The sequence below is a fragment of the Grus americana genome, chromosome 5 (genome assembly GCF_028858705.1).
Source record: "Grus americana isolate bGruAme1 chromosome 5, bGruAme1.mat, whole genome shotgun sequence".
Lineage (NCBI taxonomy): Eukaryota > Metazoa > Chordata > Aves > Gruiformes > Gruidae > Grus > Grus americana.
Genome location: NC_072856.1, coordinates 10170537 through 10190662, shown reverse-complemented (window position 1 = coordinate 10190662; position 20126 = coordinate 10170537). Strand labels below are relative to the sequence as shown.

At 37.6% G+C, this 20126-nt stretch overlaps 1 protein-coding gene across 5 annotated transcripts in view; it reads right to left on the bottom strand.

The window, feature by feature from the left end:
- Positions 1-20126, bottom strand: part of SYT9 (synaptotagmin 9) — a 73344-nt gene that overhangs the window by 37356 nt on the left and 15862 nt on the right. For all 5 annotated transcript variants that reach the window (XM_054828625.1, XM_054828626.1, XM_054828627.1 and 2 more), the window contains exon 2: positions 2955-3306. In XM_054828625.1, the coding sequence (XP_054684600.1) occupies positions 2955-3306 (352 nt within the window). The remainder of the gene's footprint in view (positions 1-2954; positions 3307-20126) is intronic.

Here is a 20126-nt window from a genome sequence, read left to right as displayed (position 1 = left end):
AAAAGATTGTATTGAAGACGATAACAATCTGTGCACACACACTAAAGATCCTGTTCTCATTTGACATGTTTTTGTAATGCATGATGGGGTCAGATTTTTACTCACATAAAGCGAAAAAGTATGATACCCAACAACCAAGAGCTCACCTTCAGCATTAGACTGCTAGTATCACATAATTTTCTGTTCCTATGTCTCAAGCTAGTGGTATGCACTCTCCAAACCTGGCTGAAGAAAGTACCAAATGCAAATTTATGGCCATCGCAAATCCAAAGGATCTGCCTTATTGCCAAGCAGAATGTGATATGATAAGAACTGTAGCTGTTCTTATCAGTTACCATTTTCAACTGATTCCTATGGATTAAAGCCTATGAAATGAGTTACATTATGTAAATGGCAGCAGGATCTCGCCTGTTACGCCAGCTGAGCTTGCTGATTTCTGGTTCTAAAATAAAGCTGGACAAAGAAGGATGCTTCCTGACGTCTCTGCATTTTAATTACTTGTTGATCTCTATGACTACTTCATTTACAAGTGAGCTGTTCTGGTCTGAAATGGTTTGTTGACCACCTCAACAATTATTTTGTTTTTTCTCTCATACCTGATGTAATAAGCTCTGTGGTACTTTGGCTGAAAAGCTCCTTTAGTTTCATTACTCTGAGGAGAGAAAGTTGCTTTTAGCTTCGGTCCAGTGAAATTTATTACCTGGAGTCACTCAGTTATTGTGATTGAAATTTCCACTTCATGAGATAATAACAGAAATCAAATTTGCAAACCCTGTCGGGGTAGTGGGATGTGAAAGTTGGATTAAGTAAAATCCTAATCTTATATGAGTTGGATTCCACTTTGTTGTCCTATTCATATGCAGCAATCATTCAGTGTATTGGTGTACAATGAGTGGTGGTTGAACATAGAAAGAGCATGTGGAAAACACTAGCGCAGGATTAGTCCAAACCTATTTATGTGGAATTTAATCAGCAATAGTTCCTCTGCTATCATTGTTCATTCATTCCTTGTAAATATGTGTTTACGCATGCTTAAACCAGGAACAGCCTCTTATATACTATCCTAATTTTTTCTCTTGTTGCATAATAAATACATAATTTTATAGCTATACCTTAGTCATTTCCAGGATAAAATATTACCATGTCACAAAAAAAAGATTTATATTGCTCAACCCTTAATATCCTCGTTGCAGTGGGAGGTGCAGAATATCCTGGGGGGGGAATGAAAAGGAGAGCACTGGAGAGCCAGCTTGACAAGGATTGTAGCAGGGGCAGGTGCCCGGTCTCTGTGCCCACACAGGGAAGCCACAGCTGGCTACCCAGTTACGCCAGAAAGCAGCAGAGACAAAGGTGAACAAACAAAGGATGCAGTACAAGGAAGATGAGCCCCTCCTGCTCCGTGAAAGGGTCTTTTGGAGAAGACCTGGGCAAGAGTAAGGGGCAATGGAAGAGAGGAGTAAAGAGCAAAGCCTGTCTCAGCAAACGGTATAGGGCAGGGGTGGGACCTGGACAAGCCATGCCTTTTTGGGCAGCCAGCCACTCTAACAGGGAGCCAGACTGGGAACAGCTGCCAGATGAAGGATCTGCAGAGATTCACAGGGGTGAAGACGTTGTCCATGCACTCAGGAAGATGAGGCAAGTTCTTTTACGGATTGGGATTGCTGCTGCTTCTCGTGAGATGACTATGCTGTGGTGATACTGTGTATTTGTCATTTGATTAAGTATCAGAATTGCTTCTCTGTAGTAGCAGACAAAGCCTGTATCTGACTCAATACTTTCACAATATTGAAGACACACACGAGAGCTCTTGGTGTTAGATGTCAGATATGAATCTTCCATTGTTAATGAATCTCATGGCATGCCTATTTCCTGGCAGCTTGAAAACACAGCAGCACCAGCCCTGTACTGTACTTCTGGGCTATTAGTCCTTAGCTGGAATTAAACCTTGCTTGTGGTAGGGTGCAAGCTTTGGTATCCATAATTATAGCTTTGATCTCCCCATTCCTATATAAACCCAGGCCATTCTTATGCTGATCTAAGGAGGAAGGGCACGAGGAAAGGCACCTGGAGCTTTTGCTGCATAGCATTAATAATGTTCTGGGGACTTCTCAGATTCTTTCTGAGGCATGTTTTGGACAACTGGCAATTACTGAACTGGCGGCTAGCTGCTATCATCTTATGCATGTTCAGGTGTGCCTGCAGGCAAGAGTCTTGGATAAACTTGCTCTCCTAGATGGCCAGAAAAGCTAGCAAAGAGCAACTGAGCTAGTGCTGTACCTTCTCCAGATGAAGTGCATCTGCTTTGACTCAGAAATGTACTGGCTCTTCACGTGCCGATCGTTTTTCTTACTGTGCGAAACATAATCCTTTTATTACCTGCCCCTGCACATACTCTCACCCTTCCTCTTTCCTCTTCCCTCCTGCACTGGTTCTCCATTTCCCCTGGAGACCCCACTGACTCTTGTTCAGTCACTTTTCTCCCCACAGTTATGATTGTGGCTAAAATCGATGATTTTGAATCCTATTTCTAACTCTTGCAAGTGTTTCATTAGCTTGCCCTACTTTCCTTCTTTGGCTCTTTTAAAAATCTTTTGAGGAGGTATTACTGAGTGCTCAGCATCATCGCTAAGTGCAAATGAATATACTTTACAAGCTAAATCTAGGCTGTTCTGGTGCTTTCAGGGACACACAGTGTTCTGTGTTGTCCAGCTTCTGAGGGAGAGGCACAAATGAGACAGTAGTTGACGGAAGAGTGGAATAGCATTTTGATCCTGTCCTTTTAACCTAAGAGGTTTGTGCACCTCGAAGAATAACTTTTGTGTAATTTTTTTTAAAAAAAGAATGTGGAAAGTAAATTATGCATTTTTAATTGGTCGGTGTACTGGATAATCAAGCTGTGCTATTCTAACTGTATCTGTATTCATTAATAGCAGAGAGAAACTGGAGTTACTGACCGAGCAGAAGAGGTTGGTTCAGTGATCTGACGATGCATTCGCACATTGTGTACGCAGTTCTCCTTCGTTCCTGCCTGAGCATCTAATGGAATATCAGGGGAGGTGTGGCTTATCTTCATGGAGGACTCCGGATAGGCTGTAGGCTGACCCAGATAATCCTCACTGTAGTCATGGTCATTGGTCTCTGTATCTGTGTAGTTCAATGATTCTTGTTTGTTGTCTTTGTTGCCAAATGGCAGACCACGCTCTCGCCAAGGGATCCAACAAAGCTTCCAGGACACGAACAGAGAGACACCAAACAGAGCAAGACCACAGGCTGTGACAACTAGGGAGAGCAAGCTTATTGAGATATCTGCAAACAAGAAAAACACATGCATGTCACATCTTTGTGCTTTTTGGAGCCGTGCATCTCCAAGGCATACAATATGGAAAGTCAACATCCCTGGACTGCAGATCTACAAAAATTAAATTCTGGTCCCTGCAACAGTCATATAATAGATATATATTAAATGTTCTATTCTTTTTTTTTGTTTCCCAAGAAAAACAAACAACACCTTGTTTGAAATTCAGTATGAGGCTCATCCTTACAGAACTTAGTTTATATTTTCCCTCCAAAAGCTGGGTGGGATAAAGGGTCATCCTAAATATGAAAAGGGCTCAATTTTCTACTGATGAAAGAGTAGTGCCTGGAGCACATTTTGGGTTTTTTTCTTTATTTTCCTTTTATGTAATAAAGTTTCATCCACCTCCTTCACCAGATCTTACTATTCTTCTCTTCCAGAGACTGTATTATACAACAACCATGAAGATATGCACACATGCACATATGTGCCATGAATTTTTTTTTAGGTATTTAACGGAAGTATCTTGTTTCATCACTTTAATTCTATTCCTTCTAATCTTAGACTCATTCTTATCTTTGCAAATTATTTTTGACTATCAATACACGTCTTGCTGTTTACCAGTATCTCTTCAAAACTGAGGTTTTTCTTGGTTTTAACTCCAAAGGCTTTTTTTTTTTCCTGTTTCCAAACTTCTGGTATAAAAGGAATGTGGAGATGAGCTTTCTGTTGTTTTTCCCCACATTCCTAATCATATCAACACCAATAGGTTAGAACTGGGAGAGGCTTTTCTCTGTTTTGCTTTGGTTTAAGTTGCACATTGGGAAAATGACTCAGTGGAACAGCTGTTTTTATGGTTACAGTGTTTTCGAAATGAGTTTCTCTGTGGATTACACAATACATCATGCCTTAAACACAATTAGTAAGAATTCTATTTTACTGCCTCAAATTATAAACACAACCTTATCAAAGCAATTTTTCACACTGTATGTAGGTTCAGAATGTCAGGCTACATCTCTCTAGCTAACACCTAGCCTAAATTTTCAAAGGATGGCATGAGGTTGAAACATAATGCTCCTACGAGGACAATTATTTAAGAATGACAATTCCAATGAAACAGCTTCAGTCAATTTGAAAAAAAAAAAAAAAAATTTTTTTTCAAAAAAGTGGAAAAGTCAATACCTTCTGCCCCTGCTGTGAGTCTCATTCTCACTAGCCAGACAGCTTAAATTTCTGCAGGGGTGGGGGTGACACCACAAGCAGTTTCACACAGGAGCTGCCTGGTTTATTTTGCATGCTGAAAACCAATTTTAAACAATTGTAGCCAGCATGGCCCTGTCTGTCCTTCTCCCAGTCATATGAAGGCAAAACTCATTAACAGTGGGGACAGCACAGCAGCTGTTTGGAATTATAGCAAAGAGTTTCAGAGCTGAAATTAATTAAAGAAATTCCTCCCATGCATAAAAGGCAATTTGAGAGAAAGTAGAATGGTGGTTCTTGATATTTTTTGGAATGTTTACTAGTAAACAAGTCTGGTAGTGGAGACAGAGCACAATCTCTCTATTTGATTAAAAAGCAGAGGAACTGGGATGCAGTAGTGAAAGAAAACCTTCAGAATAAAGCCATTTGTCCTGGATTCTCTGGAGGAGAAGGAAGAAATACATCAGATATTTGCAAAAAGGTTGCTTTTTTCCAAAGAACTGATCCAAGTAAATGATCCAGCATTGAAAGAAATGACAAATTAGGAGTTGTCAGAACGAGCCAGAGGACTACAAGGTGAGAACTGGAGACTGCCCAATGCCAAGGATGTGTGAAGGTGAGGAACAATTTGACAGGTAGACCAACAGTCCCCTACCTTGAGGATGACTTTAGCAGAGGACACAGTCATCTAGAGAACTGACATCATGAGGAAAAAATACATGACAGCAATATGAAGTACTTTTCATTTGGAGAGTTTGAAGGGCTTTAATAATAGAACACTGAGAACCCTTATCTCACCGCTTACTTTCAGAGCAGCTGGGTAATAAACAGTCCAGGTAACTTGCCAAGTTGCAGAATAAGAAGGGATTATTTTTCATCATCTTGGTTTTACTTCTTTCTGACTCCTTAGGTTCCTTAGGAACCATTTGTGTCTGAAATTTTGGCTTCTGTGGGTGGAAAAGGGACAGCCATCTATCTGTCTTACTTCTGTGAAAGTCGGTGGGGCTGAAGGGCAGAGCTCCAAACTGTTACCTTTCACTGGACAGTCATTTTCAAATACTGCATACCTGGCTGGCAATTTTCAGCAACTGGGTGGATCCAGCGTGAATAGCTGGGGTGAGCGCAGTCCCAAGCGACGAGATTTTTGGTGGCATCCTGGAGCTGCTTTTACATTAGCCATTTGTACTGTTGCATACTGTACTTTCTGTATAATTTTTACTCCATCTTTCCAGATGTCTCAGTTTTTCTAAGCCTGTTTATCTGTATTCCCATGTGGTACCAGTACGCATCTGATGCCAGTGATTTCCTCTGCTTTGTAATGAGAGCAGGATAAGTCTTTACTTTTTTGTCCTTACAAAAATCAGAGATCTGCAGCACAGAAAGTGTTCCTCAAAAATCCAGCTGCTTCTCAATTCACTCTGCTTTCACCAGAATTAGTGCAATGTGTTTTTCAGAGCAGTATCTGATGTAAGTCTACACCAAACAGGCTGTGACTCAAAGTGCAGGAAAGCACTGTCGGCAAGGCTGAGCAGTTTACAGGTAGGCATGGACACTAGGAGCAGTGAGGAATGGTGCCAAGGCTTTTTAGTAGCATAGCAACATATAAATGTAGTGCACACGTTTCACCATGGTTTTGATGATCATCTGTGCTCACTGTTAGCATCTGGCCAGCTCCATTAGTGCCTAACTAATATATCTGCTCTCTGTACCTACTCTGCACTGAGGGGAGCTCTTGACGCTCTGCAATGGAGAATCTCATGAACACAAGGAAGGCCTCTCTGCCATAATTTCGTAATTAAATGAAATTTCAAAATCTCATAACTATAGCTTCTTGACCATGGCTGCAGCGTGACCTGAGCTCCCGAATTCCAGCATATCAGAATACCTGGACAGTATTATAGCGTGTTAATAATGGGCAATGTGTTCCATAGAAACTAAGTCCAAATTTTTTCTAAAAAAACCCCATATACTTTTATAATGGGTGAAAGGAACCAATCAATGCAATTGCATATACATACAGTTAATTTTGATAAGCCTCTGCAATGTGCTTTCATACACCAGGAAAGAAGGCCTTTTGATAGAAAATAAGACAGATTTTCACGATGGCCCCACATTAGACATTCTCAGGACTAGGGAGCTTCATCTGATTTTTTGTCTATCAATCAAGACTGTCACTGCTTTTATTTCCATGCAGTTATGGCAACTCAAGTACCCCAGCTGTGGTTTGCAGTAAGGCCATGGGCACATAGGCTCTCTGAGTATCTCACTCACAGCATGTCTTACAGATATTCTGATGTATTCATCCATTTTTCACCAGGTTATCATGTTTGAATCCGTTTTACTCCACTTACACTCAATTTCTTATTAATCTCCTATGCTTATCAGCATAATTAGTGCATTTGTTCATTTTTTGGTAGCAATCACAATGCAGAAACAGCAAGTGAAACAGTTTCTACCAATGGATCACATCATAACAGACTGGAGAGATGAGTTTGGCCTTTCTGTGACAGATTTTACTACAGTCGGATCTATGACAGCTTTATCAAAAATACTCAGTTTGGTTATGGAGTCATTGCTGGATCTTTTTTTAAAATTTTTTACTTAAATTTTAAAGTAGGTATGTTATACAAAAAATTCCACTCTTTATGTGAAGAGGCTGTATGATGGGAATATAAAGTCTCGTCTCCACATTACCCTCTTAAACTGAATCACAGAATCGTTGGGGAAGAGACCCTCCAGATCATCTAGTTCAAAATCCTGCTCAAGCAAGGTCACCTTGCTGCCCAGGACCATGCCCAGACAAAATTTCTCCAAGGATGGAGACTTCATAGCCTCTATGGGCAACCTACTCCAATGTTTGATCACCCTCAAATAGGCTACTAATATAATTTTATTTTAGGAGGGTTAAGATACTAAGTGGGTAACATTTTTTAGATCACAATATAAAAATATCAATAAAACTCTAAGATATAACTGCACTTTGTAGAGTATTTAGTAAAAAGGAAGAAAATTATTCCTCTGTTTATATTGCACAGGTTTTTAATATAGATCTACTAAACATAAGCTTTTATATTAACTTTGAATGAAATCATATATTGTTCCAATGAATGAGTTAGCATTGAACGTATACCTACATATTGCATGTTTCTTGTTCAGTATTGAAGGTTATAAGATCAAAGGTAAATGTATGAAGATTCCATTCAAATTCTGACAGTACAAAAGTACAGGCCTGTGACTTGTTTCTTCTGGCATAAATGGTTGTGCCTTACTTTCTAAAACTCTGATGCTGAAAAAATTTACCAAAAATTAAGACATGTGAAATACAGAAATAATAGAGGTGGTTTTGTCTGTTCATATGTGAAACAAGTAATGATTTTTTTTCCTTCTTGTGTTTATTAAGTTACCATTTGGATTCCTAAATATTATACAAAATCAAATAGCTAAATTAGCCAACAATGGGAGACATCAATAGCTAACGCAGATCAATACATGTGTCCAGATACACAATTGGAATTACACAGTCAAAAGGCACAAGCTAAACTATTTGGATTCATCTGACTCCAAAATATGCAAATAAGAACAAATATATGAAGAAAATAAACCAACCCAGGCATAGACAGGACATTTGATCAAAGGAACTGCTGATCAATAATATAATTATTTGGGTAATCAAGTTTTTGGTTGCCTGCATGTGAACAGTGTTCTATCAAATGAACTCCTTTCCCAACAAACTGGCTGTAATCTGGTTTAACTTGAAGCTGAAAGAGTTTTCCTAGAAACCCTAACTGGGAGAGTTCTTTTAACAGGTTTTTATTGAAATAAACCAAGCTTTCCTCTCTATGCTTATTTACTCTTCTCTTTTTATTAAAATTAGTATTTAGATATTCCAGCATTATTGTAAAATATACATTGATCTATTAGGTGAAGTTTGGCTAGCATGAAGTGATATACATCTTATCAATTTAAAATCTTGCAATACAGATTTTTTAGCCTAATACAAGCAATCTTTTCTCATTTAAAAAAAAAATAAAATCAAAAGGCATTTAATTCATCATTGCAGTCAAATAGAAAATAATAAAATTAACTTGTTCTGAATAATCATGTTACTAAACTTTAGGATATATTGGGACAAATCAGTCAATCTTTGGGAATATGATTCGGTCCAAATTCAATGGTAATTTCAAGCTGCTATTTCCAGAGGAAAAAAATATTCCTCCTTTCATGAAGTTCTTGTTGCTTAGTGGCATATTTTAAGGAATATGAAGTGGTTAGATATCTAACTTCTTGAAAAACAATGGAAACATCAGTGCCTATTGCTTAAATCCTAGCTGTGCTTTTGAAAATCTGAATTGTCTTTCTTCCATGCAAATACATCTATGGAGAGTTAGCCATAATTGAGCTCAGTAATTGTACTGTAAGAGCAACTTTTTTGTATATCTAGAAGTCTAGTTTTTCCAGAGGATAAGTGTTGTTTGGACAAAGTACCTGAAGCACTTACTGAAGCAGTTTTAACCTAATATTGCAGTGTGGTTTCATTTGTGCTTCACGAGTTTTTCTTAATTAACATAGCTGGCGCTTGTTCAGGATGAAAGGTGTCTCTCTGCAGACTTCTGAGACAAAGGAATAATTCTCAGCTAATATATTCTTCTCTGAAATATTCCTGAACTGAGTTAATTATCCTTAATACCGTGTTTAGAAACTTTCTGGGAAATTCTTTAATGTAAGGCAGCTGAAACCCAAAGGAGTGAATCTCAGATTGTATTAATTTTATTACACATACATACTCCAACTCTTATCTGTCTGACCCTGAAATTTATGCATGTGGGCCAACAAAACAGGCCTAAGTGAGATCAGCGTCAGGGTTTCATACAGTAGTGACGTTTTCCATGATCTAAAAACGTATTTGCAACTGGGCTTTACCAGTATTTGAGGCTGTTAATAGCTTTTAATGACCTTTTTTCCCCCCCCATTATGTGTTCTACATCTTACAGGTAGGCCTTAGGGTATGTAAAGCTTTCATGTTGGTTAACGCACCGTTCTAATCCTCTGAGTGATTTGCATATATTTTTATTCCCAAATAGTATTACAAATTCCAGTTTACCAGTATGTGCTCTCTCATCATCTGCTTTGCTTGGGTTACAAATTCGTGTAATGTTTTTTCCAGATATTGCTTAAAATTAAGTAAGTTTCATAAATGAACCGGATCAATGACATATAATCCTAGGACTTCACCAAGGTAATTTTAATTTGCTTTAAATGTACATAAATTCCATAGCAGAATTTCAATATGAAATCAAAATTACTAAATGGTGATACAAAATACTCACAACAAAAAGTGCATAAATAGAGATTTGTTTGCTCAGAATATTTTTCCAGAAGCAACTGCTGTGATATAATTCAAAACTGACACAAGATTGACATAATAGTTTATTGGTAAGATCACAAAATTAGAGCTTTAAGCAGAAAAAAAAAAAGGCCAATTGTTGATGGACATTCATAAACAGGAAAAAAGCACTCATAACAAAATATTATTTTTCATTTTGTAGCAGCAGAAAGATTTTAGTTTTGCTTATTAAGGAGACAAGTTAGTTATATAAACAGAATGTTTTGTTTGTAATTCAGGTAAGGTGACTTCGTATTGAGACGGTTTATTAATTGCAACCAAAATTCTATGTGAGCATCACACTCAAAAGTATACTTGCTGAAGAAAACTGATCAGTGTCTATGATAAAGGTTTAACATCTGTAATCTAATAAGTTAAACTTGTTCTCAGAAGAACTTCTTCTTGTTTGCACATCTATTTCCTCTTAAAATATTTAGTCTGCATTAATGCAAATTTTCCTGACAACTTAGCTGACATAATATTCTGCTAGAGTTTAAGTGACAAAAAATGTCTTCACTAATCTGACAGCTGGCTGAACGCGCAGTGATTCTTAAAGACACAGTTGAGAGGAGTCATATGTTCAAGGGCTTGCATTTTTCTTTCTGACATCTTGCAGTTGTATCTACTGACAAAGAATTATGGTGCTCCTCTTGTGAAAGCTAAAGCTTCTGTTTGATAAGAAACATGGATACAAACAAAGTGTAGTAGAAAATGACTGCATATACACAACTGTAATAAGTTTTATCCAGGTTCCCATGCCTCAGACTTCGTTCTTTTTGGTTATTAACATATTCTCTTTGACTACATACTTCGCGCAACTGATAAAATATGCAAAATTACTGTATACATTTGGCCTTGTAATATTCAGTGAAAAATACTCCACAGTGTAATCTGGAAAAATGCGTCAATAATAACATAACGGTAGAGAGAACACCAGTTTTAAAGATATCATGCCAGATTGTCAAGTACTCTGTGTAACAGACATAGAGATGGCTTAAATGGCTCTACTGCATCCTGTTAGGCAGAATCAGTTAGGGTGCTACATTTGCAGGACAGGAAATGTAGCTGGAGTGAACGAATATGAAATTTTCTAAAAGCCATTTGGCATTTGAGACGCGCTTGTAGCTCGTTAGCTAAAAGGAGAAGCTGGTGATATGCTGAGTGGGAAAGAAACTTTGGGGGTATACATTTATACTGGAAATTCGTATGACCATCAGGCCTGTTAGGTACTTCACAGTGCAAAAACTGAGTAGCTGTGATTTGTAAGAGTTACCGTTCCCATGACTGTAGTCAAGAGCTGTAATGGATATTTCCACACAACCACTTGCTCTACTACTTCTTGGGATATGTTAAATAGAATCAGATTAATTATTTGCTTGGAATACATAATATGATACACTTAGACCTTTCTTTTTCCTGTAGGATCACAAAGTGAACTGAGTTGCTAATTAATAATTTGCAAATGTTTATCCTGGTTTTTTTAGGGGATGGAAAACAGTAGTTCATAGGGGCTACTGAAGAATTTAACTTCTCATCTAGTGTAGAAAGTGACTATTCACTTTTGGCAAAAATTGTGTATGTTCCCTCACTGGCAGAATGAAAGGGTTAAAGAGAGAAAGGAATGATGAAGAATGAATTAAGAACAACCATGCTTTCTAACAGAAATTTTTGGACAAATTGTGTGTGTTGAAAAGTATGAAACACTCAAGATTTGTGAACATCTTCATGAATAAGCCATCAGAGCAAACATTAATCTTGAATGTTATGACCCTATGAATAATAATGAAGAGAAATTGTGATTTATTTCTGCAATATATAGCCAGTAGCAGGAAGTCCCCAGGTTATGGAAGAAGAACAAACAGCTTATTTGAACCATGCCAATAAGCTTTAAATTCCATTACACTCCTTGAAAGCCCAGTAAGTTGCAGTAAATACTAAAGAAGCATTTGAGAGCACTAAAAGAAATGACAGAGGAGCATTTCATTTCCCACTTGTATAAAACTATACAGTAATATTGTACTAAAGTGCTCAAAAGAGTAGTTACAGAGGTATGTTATAAAAAAAAAATAATGAAGTAGCAACATTTTCTGCAAATTTTTAACAAATTCCTTTTAATTTTGATCCTCTTTGGGGCACAATCTTTCAAGGGGAAAACCAAACAAAAAAGTACTTACCAAAATGTTTCAATAAATGACTTTCTTTTGGTGGGAAAATTTATGGAATTAAATGACTGTAAAGGACTATGGGAGGCTTTAAAGGGCTGTTTGACCTTTAGCAAAGTTTAAGTTTCACATTCATAGCTAAGGAAATGGATATGTAAATATATATATATATACACACACACATATACACACATCTATGATGTAATATGATGAAAAATATTTTCACAGAACTAGCCATAATGATTAATGGGAGTCGTGTTGCTCATATAGTTCTAGAACAAATCTATATAACATATTTTTCTTTCAAATCTCCATTTTCTCTTCTATTGGAAGCACTGATTTTCATCTACCAGTTGGCTACTTGTCCCTTTAATTTTCTTATGCGAGAGTGGAAACCACTAGCCTTTCTAATTTTGAATAACCTAAAAAAAAAATCTGTTTCTGAGCCTTTCTTAATTTTGTGTTTTTAGGAAATAAATATGTAAGAAATAAGAAGATAGTATTAGTCTTCTGGGCAATTTATGTAGAATAGAAGTGCCAGCTTCTCTTTAGTCAGATTGCTTGGAATGGAAATGAGGTCAATTATTTCATTAGCTTCCTTTTCAGAATCAACTACTCTAAGCCTGTATTATAGGAGTTTGGCACATCACAGTGGTTCAATATTTACAATCCTTGCTTTACATTTAAGGAAGAGCCAAAATTCATTTGCTTTCTGTACACTGGCAGATCATAAAAAGGTTGCCACAAGTGTCGAAACCTCACAAGGGACTTCAGGAAAGTTGCCTGCATAGACTGATATGGATAAAGAGGAAATTTATTCCTTATCTTGACCTTCATGAACCTAATGAGATGTTTATATCTGTTTTTCAGTTTGGCTGGTCTTTTTTTGGGTTTGTTTTTCTTTTTCTCCCTGAATGAGTGTACTCTCATCCCTACATAATATCTAGACTAGAAAGATAGTTTACAATATTCTCAAACTGCTCTGGTTATGACTTCTTCATAGTAACTGATTGTCCTGGACTTACTGCACATTATTCTTCCTGAAAAGTAAACTATCACAAACCACTAGCATCTTAAGCTGATTAAATAGCCTGATTATTTTTTAGGAGGGAGCTGTTAGCATAAAGGGAAATAAAGAGAGCTTTGAAGGCATTTATCCTTCTCAGATGAAGAGCCAGATGCACTGTAATGCTCACATTGATTTTTTTTTTTTAAAGTATTTCAGAAAATGAGCCATGGTGAATGTATTATGCATCTGTTGCTCTTTGTGAACTTAGGGCTCCCATTTTATAAAATGAAGCTTTTTGCCCTGATCCATATGTATTAGGGTGTGATGGAAATGTTATTGATGGGGATATTTGCTACTAGGAAAGATAATGAACTAGTAATTTACTATGAATTTACTGTTAGAAAAAATACACTTCTTTCCCATCCACACTCCTCTTCATCTTCCACAGAGAAAAAGAAACAAGTTCAAGGCTTCTACAGACTGTTACTAGTGGATCGTTCTGGAAATCCTGTCTGTGTAACGTACTGTCTAAGAGAAAATTGTAGAACAGATAGGACAACAGAGAAAAAAGAGCAGAAAATCAAGAGAAATGTAAAGTGAAACAGCTTAAAAATGTAACGGTTAAAGAATACAATTGAGAAACAGATTTGATAAAAAAATTATCATTCAGACTGCTGTTCTGCTTTTTCATTCCTAGGAAGTAATTATTTTAAAGCTGAGATGCTCAAATATTAAACACCCTGCCGTGATGACAGATGCCCACCCATCCCAGATTAATGGCCCCACCCTGATCAATATTTGTTACCAAGATGAAAGCAGTAGAGTCTAATCCTGTTTTTCCAGTGAGTGTACCCAAACTGCACAGTGGGTTAGAGAAGTGAAGTTTGATATTGAGAAGGATGGTAATGATCTTCATGCCCAACTTTCTGAGGCTTCTCAGTATTCTTACTCCGTATCGCACAGGAGGCATCCAAATATGTGGCTTTCTCACTGAATAGCAAGCTAATTGACTGTAGGCATAAATTCAAGGCTTTACTCTCTACAGCTGCTGATCTAAGCACTTTTACTGAGCTATCATAGATTAAAAAAAAAAAAAAACCAAGAAAATAATAAATCAGACCAGTGCATTTTAGCATTCATTTACTATCCGATCACTGAAGTAACCACGGGATTGCTGCTCTCTGAAATCGAGATGTCAGTCTAAGTCACAGATGTGATGTGAACTGTTGTCAGTGACTGCTGAAGATTTAATGTATTAACGCGTCCTTAAATCCCTTGACTAAAATTGGGCAGAGTTATACCTGGCGAAGCCTGGCCCTACCACATGGTCAAAGGGGCACGCTCAACGACCTGGTTACTCTGAAAGGTCAGGAGTTTCTGAGAATCTGTTGGATTCACAAGGAAAACATACCTTAAGGAGGAGACGGATGGGGGACAAGGGACAAAGACGAAAGTTTGGTAGAACTCTTGTGTGCTGTTAACTTCTAAATGTGCCAATCCCTCTTGTACCTTCCTGTCAACAATACCCATAGCTGCGTCCTATAGAAATAACCAGATTATAAAAATTTATGCCACAGAAAAGTATCAATATCTAGTTCATTAAGGCTAGAAATTCTGGCAACCGTTGAGATTAAGATGTTTCAGCTGTTACAGAAAAAAAGTTTATTTTTGCCCTTACACCTATATGTAAAAACAGGGACTTTTTCTAACAAAAAACAATCCTTCAGAAAGGCCTGCTGAGTCAGAAGTTAATTCAATTTTCATGCATCTTGATGTAAAGGTCAAGATACTAACGCTTCAGCATTTCAGGGTTTTAAGGCTGATAGTAACTTAACTGAACACATTAGCTTTGCATCTGTCTCGAGGTTTCAGGAGCTGCAAGAGGCCTCATGGCGCATTTTGCACCTAAGAAAAGCGGGAAGTGGTTTTATTTTAGATATTTAAGAAACACTGTGAGCCTTTTTGCACAAATAAGGAAACAGCCACTTGTGAGCACCAGAGACTCTAAGGTCAGTGAAAGGATCTGAAGCTCTTGCATTTCATATGAGAAGTCATTTATAGCAATGACTGCCTGTTGAACCGTATTTACCAGTATCGACCACTGTGAAGAAGTGTTACTTCAATGCATCTAAAAATCTTCAGCAATTAAAAAATTATCAGTTAATATTTTAAGTGTCCTGAAGATTTCTGATCTGCTTCCCTTAATGATAATGAACAGGAGCAGTTCATACACTCCATTTTCTAAACACTGCAGACTCAGGCAGATGGCTCCATAACAATTTACATTATGTGTGTTGAAAGGTTTCTCCTTTGCTTTCTGTTCTTCTCCCTCACTCCATCCCTCCCCTCCGATACACACAGTCTCACATACACATCCCAAATCTACGATATATCAGCGTGCGTGGAAAGCTAAGATTCTGAAGTATATATTAAATTCATAGAAAGTGACCACTGACATAAGCTTAATAAATGATGTTGCTTCTAAGGCTTCGGTGTTTTAAAAAAATGACTAAGTTCTGATAAGTAAAATAGATATTGAGGGGGACAACAACTCTCAGGTCTGTAAGGCTGGAGCCACAGTTTACTGTAGGGACCTCGCTCCATTTTGACTCAGTTGTGTGAGAAAGTATTGCCAAATGCAAGCTTCCCTCCTTGGTCATACAGGTACCGAATCGCCATCCCTGGAGGTATTTAAAAGACGTGTAGATGTGGTGCTCAGGGACATGGGTTTAGTGGTGGACTTAGCAGTGTTCGATTAATAGTTGGACTTGATGATCCTAAGTGTCTTTTCCAACCTCAATTATTCTATTCTATGATTCTATGAAAAAGTCATCAGTTGATGACTCATCACAGTCATCTCAGTATTACAAAAAGAAATCCTCTGTGCACCTAGGATACCCTGATTTTTACCAGCAGCTGGATGCAGGCTAAGTGTACGCCCTGGAGTGCAACGCTTCAGGAGTGATTAAGTGGTTAAGATAAGGGGTCCTCTGACACCTTTCTTGTCAAAGTCTTCAGACTACCTCTCTGACGCATGATCTATTTGTTATTACTGTCCATCAACTAACAGTATGCCTCCACCCTCTTGAATGATGACAAGAAGGTCCATTCAAAATAGATATTTTCCTCTATTAATTTCAAATATCATACAAATGGGAAAAGAAATGCTAATCCAGGTTTGTAAGAGAAAGATGTCATTTAAAAGATTTTGAAGAGAAATTTGGAAGCTATCTTTTTTCAGATTTTCTCTTTATCTAACAGCTTACTGACCTCTGCTATATCTGAGACATAAACAACAGCCTTTTGTCCTTATTTAACAATTAGTAATATTGCCATTGCTGATAGCATGAGTAAATTATTTAAAAAAAAACTCCAAGGATTATTAATGAAAGCTACTAGAAAGCATTAAAATTTTGCATGTGTTCTCTCCAAGTGTCTGGACATACACAGTTAAAACCATTGGGAGTAAATCTGAATCTGACAAATGTTAATGGAATGTAAACAGTGCAACAAATGTGTTTAGAAACCCTAATGGATATTTGAAGAATTGTTTGTAGTATTTTTCTATCCACATTACCAAGTAGCTTGTAGAACAAAGCTGTTAAATTATCACAATAATTAAACTGTTTATCACTAAGTAGTATTTTCCCTCCTCTATAAATGTCAAAGTTATTTAAATGTCTTTTTACAAATATGCAACAGAAACCAAGATGCAGCACCATTGCTCAAGGTGCAATTAGGTAAATCAGTTGAAAAGTTAAAAATGGAACCTGGATCTTTTCACTTCTAATTTTGAATCTAGCAACCTTCCAGTTGCTTCTAGTGAAACAGCATGCAACTAAATAGAAGGGATGAAGGGAGTTTTATGAGCATTGCTTAGCACACAAGCAAGATTTTGACCACTAAACAGATGGTATGACTTTTTCAAATAATCTAGTTAAAAATGAGTTAATTAAATAATTGAGTTCTGAGAAAGCTGTCATCTCTCCAAATGCACCTGCTTTCTATGAGACAACAGGCATATCGCCACCAGACGTAAAGTACCAACTGACACAGGGAACAGACTTTTGCAGCAAGAAAGTGGTACAGATAACTGAAAAGCTCTGTCACCTCTGCAGCATAAAGGGATTACCGAACATCAATTCTTAGGTAGTACAACAAAATAATTTTTTTACTTTCAGAGTAGATGCCAGGAAGCCTGAAAAGCCACAAAAAGCAATTACGATCAACATCTGTAATAAAAAAATGAAACACAGGTTTTGATAAATGTAACAATGCTGGAAGATCTAAGCATAAAATCTAAGCAATAGTATTTATGTGCAATCCTAAACAATTCCTACGGTTGTAGTAGTCTTCTGTACCCCATGTAATATATCCCATCTTCTTGTGGGCTATACACGTAAATGTAATTGCTATCAAAGTTAATAGCCTCTTTTAACTTGGAATGCTGCAGATTTTAATCTTGCTATGCTATCTTCTAAAGCAAACTCTGCAGCAATCTTTTTTTTATTAAAATGCCATTTTACATATTATATAAGAACTTTAATCTGGTAATTAATTGAATGGAGAATAGCAAAATAATTAACTGAATTAAAAGTAACCTCTAAAGAAGTTTGAATGTGCTGGAAATCAGCCCACGATATTAGGCTTGTCTTTCCATTTGCAGTACGTAAAACAAATCAAATAGTCTTTGTTTTCATCCTGTATTCTGAGAGAAGATATTTCTAATATTTTAGATGTACAATTATTGTCATTATTTGTCATATCCAGACTCTTGGGAGAGATTTTGTGCTTGCAGCAAGCAGAATCTACACTCATTCTACTGGATTTGCATTTTCTTTAATTAACTTAATTTAGCTAGATCTGTATCTTATCTCTTGAAATGATTTTCTCCAGAAAAATCAGAACAGCTAGTTTCTCAATATGAGGAACTAAGGAGTATTCTCTGCTTTAAAAAGGAGAGCAAGAAACTTCTGATTAGCTATTCCTTGAAAAATCCACTATGAAATGAAAAGCGCAGGCTCCGGCAGCCTAAAGTTGACATACAGACCCGTGCTCCAACATCCAAACCCTGGGTGGTATCAGGAGACAATGTCGCTCTCCATTCCCGTGAAGCAAAATTTTTCAGGTTCCTGTCCTTTTTCTGTATGAAGGGCTTCATTTTTTTTGCTGTCCTAGACTGCTTCTTGGCAAAGCCCTTTCTTTTATTGAGGTTTCTAGACAGTCCATGTTAATTCTGGAGCTTTGGCTGTTTAAATAGAAAATATCGCCAGGCTAAACTGGCAGATGAATTCATGTGAGCAATTCAGTTCTTCCACCTTGTAACCTAGAATATGTGGAGGAAATACATTCCTTCCAAGAATTTCTGTACAGTTCCATATGCAAAAAACAATTGCCCTGTCTTACAGACAGCATAACAATTCGTTTCAGCATCTGTAGCCGGAGTCTTCCTAAATAACATCGGATGTGTCCACATTAGTGATTTAGCGTTGGTGGAGGGAGGGTGTGTTTGAAGTAGTCTTCCTCCTGGTGGAACCAAGGCTGAAGCTCGACGCCAGGGTTCGGCAGTGTGGACACAGGGTCCTCCTGCAGTGAGTGCCCTAGGCTTGCCTGACGCGTGCCTTGAACCGGCAACTGGCACAAGCTTCACCGCTGGCAGCACCACAATGGGGACATTCGGTCCTAGAACCAGAATGGTGTGCAGCAAGTCAAGCTCCTCTCATTGTGCCACACAAGTTGGTAATGTAGATTTACCTGTCGTGTCTTGATGCACGAGTTACTCTCCCTGAAGTTAGTGAGATTTCAAGTACAGGAGGTCTATGACTTTGGAACATGAACTATGTTAAAATCTTTGTATTTTTGTACTCTGAAAAAACCCCCTCACCACAAAGATCACCTTATTTTGAATTGTACTTTTGTAAGCACTTAACTCCCCAATTTTGAGATCCAAACAACAAAATAGCAATGTATTGTGCACTTCAGAATAAATACAGTATAGCAATTACAGTTAATTGCATATGAGATTCTCAGTGAGACCGAGGATGAAACAAAGGTGACAAGCAATTTAACAGACTACACTTTCAGTGCCAAAATCAATTAGGACATTCCAAATCCTGTAAACATTAATAGTAATTAGTAAGCTATGTGTCACTGTGCGTCTTTGACTGATGTCCAGCATGTGCTGTCTGGTGTTTAGCTACAGGCAAGACTTACAAATCTTTTAAGAGAAAGAACAAAATACCCGCGTGTGTATATACTGCTGCTGCTGCTGCCAGTGGCTCGAGCATGTTTAGGCCAGCCTCTGGATGTCATTGATAGCATAAATATGGAATAATAATTAATTACTAGGCAATGCTAACTAAAACAGAATGAGGCTGAATATGAAGCTGTGTTCATAGCACTGAGCTTATTATTCAATTTGGCTCACTATTAGATGATGTTAGTACCAGGGGATTACAAATCCCTTCGGGGGCTATTCTCCAGTGAAATACCACCAGTTGCACAGTGTCTTACTTCTTCTAAAACATAATTCAAATGTATTTGGTTCACTCAAGCAATAAATAAGAAAAAGAGGATAAGCAACCTTACCAGAGAGATAAATTATAATCATGCTATGTGGCACAGGTTTTTTAAGACTAGTTCAATTACAATCGGTGCTATACCCTCCGTGTTGTACACTCGTCTTTCCAGGTGGGCGTACATAAACAAATGGGATGTAGAGAAGGGACCATCAACTTTGCAACGTTCTTCTCGCAGACTCACGGCTGCTCTTCCTCAGGCCTGTTCCAAGGGGAGAATAACTGCTCTCCTTACCTCCCTCTTGGAATTACAAAGAGAGTGGCAAGAAGAAAATGTTGGCAGCAGCTCCTTGTTCCCAGAAACCGTAATACCACAGCAGTGGGATACTTAAGAAAACAGTGTGGAAACACTGAGCCACAGCTTTCTTGTCTTCTCTCCTCCCCCAAGAATTGCTCAGCTGGATTGCTCTCAGATCTGGGGAATTCCTTGGGTTTTGAAGAACTCCAAGAATTTTACTACTTCTAAGGGAAAAACATACATAACGGAGTAAACTGATGG